Here is an 11,579-nt window from a genome sequence, read left to right on the forward strand (position 1 = left end):
AGCCCTGGCTGTCCTGGAACTCACTCTGTAGACCAGGCTGGCCTCGAACTCAGAAATCTGCCTGCCTCTGCCTCCCAAGTGCTGGGATTAAAGTCTGGCAGAACACTAACTTTCATCTTGCTACTTTCTGACTGAGGATGTAAAGTGACCATTGGTAGCAGCCTCCTGCCTTCATGCCATCTCTCTTAAGTTGCTTTTGTGTATTATTCTGTTTTGTTATTTTGTTCCAGCAATTAAAAAAAAGTAGCAGAATGGTTGATTCAAATATCTTAATTACTGATTAGAGCAGCTTAAAGCCTCTACCCAGAAGGGAACCTTAACAAATAACGGAGGCAGAAAGAGGAAATCCGTTTAACCAGTTATTGATTTTGAGACGGATCTAGCTATACAGTCTGGGGTGGTCTCCAGTTCATGATGATTCTGCCTTAGTCTGCTGTCTGCTTACTAGAAGAACCAGTGTGCCCAGACAGGATGGACTTATTAAAGTTATGGTTACTTGGTTATTAATGTCAAGGTCCAAGGTCCTTAACTAAGTACTAATAAATGTCACTACTAGAAGTTTATTTTAAAATGTGGAGACAAAAATCTTGCTGTAGTTTGAGCTGACCTGGAACTTGCAGTGCCTCTGCCTCAGCCCTGTAGTGTTAGAATGACAGATGTGCCTCACCATATCCCACGGGGTCTTACTTCGAAGGAGGCATCCAATCCCAGCGTGACACGGTACCACCTTGCTTTAACTCTCTGCCTATATTTCAGCACTTGTGTTTTCCTTGTGGAAGTCTTGGAACCCAGAGTGTCTCATACATTTTGTAAGTCCTCTGCCGCTGACATCCTAGCCCCTCAGACTCGGATTCTAGGTGGGTGCTCCATGCCTGAACCATGGGGGGGGGCGCTCCTCATTGCCCTTTTCACTAAGATCAGCCTGCTTTTAGAGGTGGGTTGAGGAAACAAAGGGATAAGAGCAGCTGGATCACTAGGGAAGGAGAGGATAAACAAGTCGGGATGCTCCTGAGGTCATGCCCCCCCCCATTTACTCCAGCATCTTGCCCCTTCTTCTCTTCCTTCTCTCCTTTCTTTCTCCCTTTCTCAATTTCTTTTGAGACAAGGCCTCCTATAGCCCAGGCGGGCCTCGAGTTCTGGTTATGAATTCCTGGTACTTTTGCTTACATATCTCTAATGCTCAGATGGCAGGTGTGCACCGCCACACTGGGTTTAGGTGCTGCTAGAGCTAGGGCTCAACCTACTGAGCCACATCTCAGAGTAACTCAGGTTGGCTTCAAACTCCCAACGTTGCAAAGGATGAGTTTGAACTCCTGAATGCCTAACCCTTCTGTCCCTGTTACCCTAGTGCTGGGCTGACAAGTGTGGACAAGCAGCCTGTCTCATGTGGTGCTGAGGATGAAACCAGGGGCTTCCTGGATGCTGGGTTTAGGCTCAGCCAACTCAGGCCATTCCCCTCATATGTCCCTCTGTCCCTCCGTCCCTCCACCCCTCCACCCCTCCCTCCCTCCCTCCTTTCTTCCTTTCCTCCCTCCTCCCCCTTTCCTGCCTTCATCCTTTCTTCCTTTCCTCCCTCCTCTTTCTTGCCTTCATCCTCCATCCCATCCCATTGGATGGATTCCCAGCCTTACCTGTGAGATTCAGCTGTAACTCAGCTACGTGCGGCTGGAAGAAAATACCAGAAAATAAAGAAAGCACATTAGAGCCTGGGGCTTGAAAGGCTCTCTGGTCCTGTGTGCTGGCAGGCTGCAGTCCATCCTGCATCCCTCTGGCCCAATTTGCGATTTTTTTTTCCGTTGATTTTTCTTTGCCATAAAGTCTTATAGAGGCCGGCGAGAAGTTTCAGGCCTCACACAAAGTAACAAGATCGCCCAAACTATCTAAAGGTTTGTTTTTCCTGGAACCCGGGGCTCATGCCACCCTTCCCACTACTTCTCCAAAGATGTACGTGGGCGGTACCTGGCCTTTCAGCCACAGGCGGCTGGGGATCTCTTCCACCCCCTCAGCACCAGCTAGGTAAGCCCCCAGCAACGTGTGCGTCAATCTCGGGCATGGTAGGGAAAGTCGGGGTGACCAAAGCGTCCCGGCCGCTCAAGATGACATCTTTCCCAGTCCGAGATCCCTCGTCTGCTCCTGGGCAGCTGGGACCGGCCTGGCCTCCATAGTCGGCCTCTCCTATCCTCTCTCTGTCTCTTCTTCCTCTTTAAGATCCATCTCATTCCGATTTTGCGCCCCACTCCGCCCCTGTTCTCGTCCTTTGCCTGCGCTCTAGCGCATCCGCTAGGCACACCCTCCCAGCGCCTGTCTGGTCCTTTCCAGCGATGGGCACCTGGATGCTCTCTATCTCTTATTTCTCTCCTCCTCTCACCTGAGGTAGCTCCAGCAGCCTCTGTTGCTGCTTACTGAGGAGTCCGCTACAATGGAACCAACAGAAAATCGCAACAATAAACACCAGCAGCAGCCATGGCCATTGGCGCTGGAACGCGGTCCCGCTCCAGCGAACATAGGCGCAAGGGCGACCTTCCTCCGGCATCCCTGCAGGGAAGCAGCGGCCAGAAGGCAGCGGGAAGCTGTAGCCTCCTCAGCCGAGCTTTTGAAGCTTCTGCCTGCCTTGACCTGCCCTTAGAACCTCGGGGATGTCCGACGCAGGGGAAGAACTGGGCCTCTTCTCGGAGGGCAGGGAAATCCCCTGGAGCTTTTGGCACCTTCTGCCATCCCACAGACAGGCCTGCTTCAGCCTGTCCCTCAGGCACAGAAGATTTTGGCTTCCGATTGGGCACTCAGTCCCTGCTCCTTCTGCTCGGTGCTCATTCATTCATTCATTCATTCATTCATTCAAACCATTCACTGAGCATCTATTAGTGGTTCAGTATTGGGCTGGGTGCTAGGAAATCAGGAAGCATCCATATTCAGGGATGCCTTGTGCTCCCCAAAATATTTGGACACAATTGTAGGCTCTTCCATGGGGGCCATTATAAACAGCTCACACTGGAACTCACCGTAGAGCCCAGGCTGGCCTAGAATTTGCCATGGTGTCCATAGTGACCTGCAATTCCTCAAGTAATTCAAGCAGGTGTCAAACTTGTCATGTAGCCCAGGCTGGCCTCTAACTCATCCTTCTGACCGCAGGACTACTAGATTGCTGGTGTGAGCCACCACACTTGGCTTGGTCTTGATAGCTAGCATATTGATTAGCTACTGTCCCCCCTCTATCCATGTCACCCAGAAACTGAGAACATGATCCTACCTGAAAGTGGACACAGCCGTTGCACTTCTACACTTACTTCAGCTGTGGTAATTAGCACAAGATGTCTGTCCCCTGCACGGTTTGGCCTGGATAGGGGCTGGGCCATGAGATTCTGCCCCTCCCTGAGGCTTTCTGGACAGTTCTGGTTGTTGAAAAAGGAAAGTCACTTTCTTCAGTGTTATGGCCACCGGTAAGTCGCCATCGCCCCAGAAAACCAGCCTCCTGCCCACGATTCAGTGCAGCCCACACGGAAAGAGACTTGAAAGCCTGTAAGGCAGTGTCGATTACAGGGGTGGGGAGCTGGCACTTGCTTGGAAGAAAATGTTCAGCAGGAGGAGGAGGGGAGTGGACTAGAGAGGGGAAAGAGGGTGGGCATGACGACAGTTCATTCTGCGAATATACGAAGCTGTCGGACAATAAAGAACGGACGGACAGGTGGACAACCAGGCCCGGTGCTTTCAGGTGGCCTCCACTTTGTCCTAGCCTCTTTGCCACATGAGATGTGGTAGCAGAGTGAGCAGCTGAGAGTTTACTTAGAAGTGGCAGAGGCGAGAGAACACGTGAGGCAGGAGCTGCTGAGCTGGGCAGCCGTTGCCCTAGCCTGGCAGGCCTGGGGCGTGTACCTCTCTTCTCTTCCCTGGGCACCCCAAGAGCGCCGTGCGTTCTTCACGGAAGTCTATTTTACCCAGAATCCAGACCGTTCGATGAGATGTTGGAACACATCTACAAGCTCAAGTTTTTCCGAAGTTGAGATACTCACTACTGGAGTAGGGTACCAGGGAGAGGTTGCCTCTGAAACAGGTTTGAATTGGCCCAGCTAGAGGCCACCACCACCTTCAGATTCTGTTATGGGGAGAACGAGTTGGTCAGTGGCCCCTGGATCTAGTCTCCTGCAATTCAGATAGAGTGAGATTAACATGGGATTGGAGAGACATCTCAGAGGTTGAGTGTGTCTATCCCAGAGAGAGGGCTCACTTCCCAGCACCCATGTCAAGTGGTTTAAAATGATCTGAAATTCCAGTTCTAGGAGTATTTGGCAACTCTGGTTTCCTTGGGCACCTGTGCACATATCGTCCCCATACACATACATTAAAACAAAACAATCCTTTTTTTTTAAAAAAAAAAAAAATATGAAGTAGGCTGGGGATATGACTTAGCGGATACAGGTCCTGAAGTGGAAACTTAAGGGTTCTTTGGAAAGCCAGTTGTGTTGGATGGTGTCTTGCTGGGGCAGACATGTGAAAGAGTGTTTTCTTGAAGTGGACACAGGTGACAGACGAAGGCAGACTCGTGAAGGAAGGTTTAGCTGAAGCAGGCACAGCAGAGAGGATGCTCTGCTAAAGCAAGCATGTGAAAGGACATGTGATGAAGGATCTTTGCTAACAACACACATGTATAGTTGAACTGCCTTTGTCAGGACTCTATAGGTAGAGTAAAAAAAGCACCCAAAGGTTTTCCGGTGGTGGGCCGCAGTTCCTTGCAGCTTCCTCGGACCCGGGCTGATTGGCGGAGTGCTGAGGCAAGACCCTTGGAGAACATGAGGTTTGGAGGGTATAAATAGGACTTGATGGACAGCAACAGGGGCAGAGTGACAGAGGGTGGAGCTAGGTTTATGGAGCTAGCTGTGCAACGCTTGTGGGTCTGCATCTTTGCTGTTCTTCACTTCCCTGAAAGAGGCACCACTGAGAGAGAGAGAGAGCTTCTCCTCAGCGCTAGGTAGAGCCACTGCTGCAGATTCATTCCTGTTTGCTATCTTGACTCTACCAAATCGGACTGCTGGTCTACCCGTGAAGCGTTTGTGAGCGGACCAAGCTGCAGTGGCTGACCTGTGAAGTGCTTTTCGGACCACACAGGCAGGAGCTACTCCAAAGAACCTTTCTTAAACAGGTCCACGTCTCTTGTATCATTTCTTTCCCACTACCTCTGGTGGGTGGTGGGCTATAAGGAAGGATAAAGTGTTTAAGAATCATTGTTGAAAATAAGGTTTGGGAAAAAAAATTAAAGTTACAGGTATGGGCCCCATCAAACAAGAATGGGAACTCTGAGTTTGATACCTGAAAGTGGGGTTCATCAGTGCCTGTCTGTAATGGCAGCCTGCTAGGAAAAAGAGACAGGAGGACTGCGGCAGCTCATTGATCAGCCTAGCTGAAATGGAGCCCTCCAGGTTCAGCGAGAGACCCAGCGGGTGCTCATAACTAACTCATTTCTTCAGCTCCATTATGGGGGCTTTGAGGCATCTAACGTATGTGGTTCATGCTAGAGGTTTGATTGCTGATGAACACCGTGACCTTGGAGAGGGAAGGATTGGTTCCTCTTTATAGTTCCTCATCAGCGAGGGAAGGTGGGACTGAAGCAGGGGCCTAGGGGGGTCTCTGCCTTTCTGCCTACATTCTTATAGGGCTTAGGACCATCTCCATGGAAATGCAGTGTTCCAGGCCCTCCTGCATTGAACATTGATCAAGGAAATGCAGTCCTGCCTTGTCCAACCCTATTTGTATGGACATAAAACTATGAAGTGCACTGGGAAATTTACAGCTGGAGGACTTTGAACTTTATAAAGAATCCACGTACCAATGATTTACATCATGTTATTATTATTATAATATTATTATTATTAATATTATTATCATCATTTGCAGTGGTGAGGATGGAAGCTAGAGCAGTGTAGAGTTGGCAAGTGTGGCCCAGTCATCATTCATCCACACTCATCCCTTGGGGCGTGTCTTGGGGTAGAGTCCCTGCTTAGATTCCTCTGGGGGAGGGGTGCTGGTGTGTTCAGGGATGAATTGGTCCTGTCCTGTCCTTCTCATCCCCCAAAGTCTCCCCGCCTGCTAGAATTCCCCAGTGAGGGGCTGGGGCTATGCTGGATACAAAGGTTGGTGCTAACACTCCTACTACAGTAGGCTGGGTTTTCATTTCTAGCCCAGCAGGCTTTCTGGTTCTTGGGGAATCTTCAGTTTCTTCTCTCTTGCTTCCTAGCTGGGAAATGAGCTTTCTGCCCCTTTTAGAGGCCCTTGGGGATTGGTCTGCCACATCTTGGGTTGATCCCTTTCAAACTGAATAAGGGAGAAAAAAAAATTCACCCCAGGAATTCCATGGCAGTGGCAGGGAAGTCACAAGGTTGCTCATGTAACCTCTGCGGAGGTTTGCCAAGAGCAGGGCTTTCCCCCACCTGTAGGGCCACCCCCCCACACACTCTACTGAGCCTCACCCAGGATGGAGTGGTGGTAGAGAGGGTGGGGCAGGGCTCGGAGGATTGACTCATGGAACCACAGGAACAGGAAGAAGTCCATTTCCTTCAGGAAGCCTACGGACATCAGTCTCGCCTCAGTAGCCTTCTACTTTCTCCTCAGGACCACTGGAAACTTCTCTCTCCCATCCTGCACCTAGGTGTCTGGCAAATATTGAAAGTGCTGAGTGAAGGTTTCTCTTGGTTAAACTTAATCTTTTCCTTACCTGTCCCTTCCCCCCAGTTGCTTCTTCCTGCTTGTGCATGATGTACTTTGACCATATCAGGGTTTCTGTGGCCGTGATTAACACCATGACCAAAAGTAGCCTTGGGGGAGGAAGGGTTTATTTCACCTTATACTCCCAGGTCGCTCTCCATCACACTGCTGAGGGAAGAAAGTCAGGGCGGAAGCTTGGAGGCAGAAGTGGATGCTGAGGTCATGGAGATAGGCTGGCAAAACCCAGCAAGCCTAGGCTCTCCTGGTTCCAAATAGTCCCTTCCTTCACTCCCCTTTGGGTGAGTTTCAGGGGATGGGTCCCTTGCAGCGTGAATAGGGGGTTGTCTGGAGCCACATACCCGTGATCACTATAATATCTGGGAGTCTATGGGGCCATCGAACTATGCGGTCATTGTAGAGTGTTTCTGTTTTGGTCTACCTGTTTTAATTCAGGCTTTTATTTTTGTGAACTTTTTGTAGGATTTTGTGTTCTCAAGATGAAACTTCAGATGGTGGAGGGACTGAGGAAGTGACCACACATTAGACACTGGACTCTCACAACCGTCCTGAGTGCTACGTGAGTGTGGACTCTTGAGTCTCCTCCACGGGAGTTTGAAAGTGGATGAGTGAGAATGCTTAGCCTATAACCTTTTCCTCCAGAGAGGAATTTTGTTGGTTTCCACACCAGCCATGTAAGCTGGTGCGTGCTGACTGTATTGTTTTCTATCAGTCTAGTGACCTTATTTATTTATTTTAAAAAATCTAATTATATCCAGGCAGTGGTGGTGCACGCCTTTAGTCCCAGCATTCTGGAGACAGAGGCAGGCAGATCTCTGAGCTCAAGGCCAGCCTGGTCTGTAGAGTTCCAGGACAGCCAGGGCTACACAGAGAAACTGTGTCTCGGAACACCAATTTTTTTTTTTTTTTAAATTCCATGCATGTGTGTGTATGCTTGTGTGTGGGTTTGTGCACATGAGTGCAGTCTGAGGAGTCCTGAAGAGGAGATTGGCTCCCCTCAGCCTGGAGTGTGGGTGGTGGTCAGCTGGGAATTGAACCCAGGTCCTCTGCAAGAACAGGCAGTGCTCTTGAGCACTGAGCCAACTCCTCAGCTCCTCCCCCCAGGCACCTCACGTTCCTATGGAAACATTATTTAATTGCTGGGTTGCCACTGGGACTCACCTCATTTTCACACGCCTTTGATGAGTGGTGGGGTATCTCATTCAAATTCAAGCAGCAACTGAAATCAAAAAGGTGCTTTGTGATTCTGCTTTGTGGTGGGCATGGCCTGTGGCTCTCCATCAAGTGTAAGGTAGGGTCCTTCCTTCAGATCTATTTCCAGTGAATTCCCAGCAAACTAAATTGCAGATGAAAGGTATTTTTCAATTTAATGAAATAAGAAAATAAGGAACCTTCACAGTGTGACAGACACATCTCATGTCTACAATGTAAGAGGGGTGCGTGGGGGTGATGGATGAAGGTGATGCTGCCGACTGAGGTGAATAGTGGTGTTCTGACTGGTTTTGTGAGTCAGCTGACACAAGCTAGAGTTCTCAGAGACAGGGCCCTTAGTTGAGGAAATGCTTCCATGAATTCTACTGCAGGGCATTTGGGGCCATCCCTGGGCTGGCAGTCTTGGTTCTATAAGAAGCGGGCTGAACAAGCCATGGGGAGCAACAGAGAGCAGCATCCACCATGGCCTCTGCATCAGCTTCTGCCTCAGAGTTCCTGTCCTGATTTCCTTTGACGGTGAACAATGATCTGGAAGTGTAAGCTGAAGAAACCCTTTGCACCCCAACTTGCTTTTTGGTCATGGTGTCTCTTCCTAGCAATGAAACCTTGACTAAGAGAAGTGGTGATGGGCGGGTGTGGTTATGGGTGGGTGTGTTAATGGGGTATGGTGATGATATATGGTGATATGTGGGTGTGGTGATAGGTGGGTGTGGTGATGGGTACCTGTGTTAATGGGGTATGGTGATGGGATATGGTGATGGGTGAGTGTGGACCACTCTTTTGCCACCATATGCTCGTTGAAATACATGAGTCTATGAGGGTCACAACTAGCTATAGTAATAATGGAAAATATATTTAGTCCAACCTCAAAGGTTGCCATAGTCTATAGCAGTCTCAACAATGTTAAAAGTCCAAAGTTCAAAGTCTCTATTAAGATTCATCCAACCACTTAACTGTAATCCTGTATAACATCAAAATAAAAAAGCAGATCACATATCTGTTTGTGGGGCCATGGGTGTGGGGGAGAGAGGGGAAAGAACCCATATCCTGCCAAAGTTCTGGGGCTCTGGGTGGGTGGACACTGCCGCACGCTTTTCTGGGTGGGTGGCTGTGTTAAGCCACTGACCTCAGCTTGGTGGGTGGTGGACAAGGGGCAGTCCTAGGCACTAGGCTTCCAGCTTTGGGCATTCCATACACTGATGGACACCTTGGAAAAGCTGAGAAGAGAATGGGGGCCCCCGGGTGGCACTGAGCCCCGGGGCCAAAGGGAGGAGAGGGCAGGGGATAGGGCACTTGATGGTTCACTCGGGCAAGAGTGCTTGGTCTGATCATTGCCTGGAGCACAGGAAGGCCTTCTGGCGGGAGGTTAGACACGCCTCATTAGGAGAAAGCCTATTCTATTGTTCAAGCATGGCAGACCATGATGAGCAGAGTCAGTCTATGGTTTTAGAGCTTTATTGTAGGAAGGTAGGGGTAAAGAGAGAAGGTAGGAAGAGAGAGAGACTGGCCATGGCCACTTGGAGAGAGGGGGGAGGGAAAAAGAGAAGGAGGGCTAGAAAGTAAGAAAGGTGAGGGCTTAAAGAGAGTGAGGAGGGGCCAAGCAACCCCTCTTATAGTGGGCTGAGCTCTCTTGCTGTTGCCAGGTAACTATGGGGAGGAGCATACCTGGCTATAGTCAGGTAACTGTGGGGGTGGAGTCTGGCCAGAATGCCAGAAGCTTGGGACATTGTCTGCGTGACTGATAGTCACAGAATTATGGAGTTGGGGGCTCTGTGGTGTCAGGCACCTGTCTCTGGGAACATGGCTCGCTTTTCCATCCCTTGTAGAGTTCTCTACTGGGTCACGGGAACAAGTCCCATTCAACCAAAATAGGCTGCCTATCACAGTCCCACACCTGTTAGCAGCTTTTCCCACAGCTCTGATATTTCTAACATCTTGGGGTCTCCACAGCAACTTTAACTTTATAGCTTCTTGTTCTAGCGGCTGAGATCTACATATGATCTTCTAGGCTCTGCCAAAGGGTTTGGGTCATTTCTCCAGATCTACCTTCTGTAGCACTCTAGACTCTGGTTGACTCCACTCCACTGCTCTTGTGATCATCCCATGCTACTGGCATCTGCAATACACTGGGGTCTTCTGCTTCAACTGGGCTTCACCAATAGTCTCTCATAGAGTCTCTTCATGGTACCAAGCCTCAACTCCTTTGCATGACTCCTTCAGTCCTGGGCCGTCAACTGAGGTGCAACTGAGGCTGTACCTTCACCCATGGCCTTTCCTGGCCTATCACAGTGCCAAGTCTTATCTGCTCTCCATGACCCCTTTATGCTTTCAAAACCAGTACCACCTGGGTGGTTCTTACACATTAGTATGTCCAGTTGCAGCATGAGGTTACAACCTTGGCTATTTCTAGAACACAGCTTCTTTGTGCTCTAAGAAAACACTTCCCAGATTTCACCTCAGTGATGCTGGTCTCTTCTTAATCACTGCTAATTTCTTAGCCCCAGCTAATCAGCATCAGTTGTCCCAGTCGTCCCTTCTGTTCTGGACTCTAAAGCCAGAGCCACATGTCCGAAGCTGCTGAGTTCTACTGCTTGTTGAGGTTGGAACATGGCCCCTTGTTCTATTATCACCGGCTTTCTGTTTTTTGACTTCTTCACTTGCCTAATATTGGCTATCTCAGAACTTGCTCTACAGACTGACCTTGAACTCTGAAATCTGCCTCTCTCCCAAGCGCTGCAATTAATGGTGGTGTCCATCATGCCTTGTAAGATTTTTTTTTTCTTTCCTATTTGGAACTTGCTCTATACCAGGCTGGCCCTGAACTCAGAGATCTGCTTGTCCTTGCCTCCTGGGATCAAAGGCATGCTCTACCTACCATGCCTGGGCCTAAGATTTTCATGGCCACTATGGTTCAAGATCCAGTTCAAAAGTGTTTGTTATCCCACATCAAGATCTGGATTGAAAGCCTGTGTCTTCCAGCCTCAAAATCTGGATCTCAGGTGTGCCTTCCTTTTCTGGATTATAGTTTATTCCAGATTAAAAGTCCAAATGAAAACAATAACCAGGTAATAATAATCCCTAACATGATATAACTATCCCATGTTCAACTGCAAAGATATAATAAGCTTACCTGGGTGAAATCTTGCCCCCAGGTCACCACTCCCTCAATTCCATTTAATATCCTTGAACATAGAATTTAGCTTCATTGCATTTTCTGATGCCCCTTTAATATGTGAACCATCTATACATTAATTTTTTTTTCTTTTCTAAGCTTACTATGCTTGATTAAAACACTCTTGATGAGAGTAAACTAGAGTACGAAGTCTATGCAGAGAGTTCTTGAGACTCCCCTTGTCAATGCAAGTAATCTGAATCTCTTAACCTTAGCCCCAAGCAGACTGTTCAGAGGAGGGCGAAAACCAGCCACACTCTTTAACAAGATATTACAAGAACAGTCTCAAGGCCACATACTAAAATTCCTTTCCTCTGAAACCTCTCTCTCGAGCTAGGGCTACACAGTTTATACAGTTTAAAACACTGTCTTCCATGCTTCTACTAGTATGGCCTGTTAATCCCCACTTAAAGCATCTTACTGCTTGTCTTAGTCAGGGTTTCTATTCCTGCACAAACACCATGACCAAGAAGCAAGTTGGGGA

At 48.9% G+C, this 11,579-nt stretch overlaps 1 protein-coding gene across 1 annotated transcript in view; it reads right to left on the reverse strand.

Annotated features, from left to right (window-relative positions):
• Nucleotides 1-2,709, reverse strand: part of Cd70 (CD70 molecule) — a 4,166-nt gene extending 1,457 nt beyond the window's left edge. Inside the window, exons 1-2 of the mRNA XM_021218499.1 lie at nucleotides 2,369-2,709; nucleotides 1,632-1,665 (exon numbers count right to left, since the gene is read on the reverse strand). Of these exons, the coding sequence (XP_021074158.1) occupies nucleotides 1,632-1,665; nucleotides 2,369-2,533 (199 nt within the window). The 5' untranslated portion in view covers nucleotides 2,534-2,709. The remainder of the gene's footprint in view (nucleotides 1-1,631; nucleotides 1,666-2,368) is intronic.
• Nucleotides 2,710-11,579: the final 8,870 nt, after the last annotated feature.

Source organism: Mus pahari, chromosome 18 (assembly GCF_900095145.1).
Source record: "Mus pahari chromosome 18, PAHARI_EIJ_v1.1, whole genome shotgun sequence".
NCBI classification, from domain to species: Eukaryota; Metazoa; Chordata; class Mammalia; order Rodentia; family Muridae; genus Mus; species Mus pahari.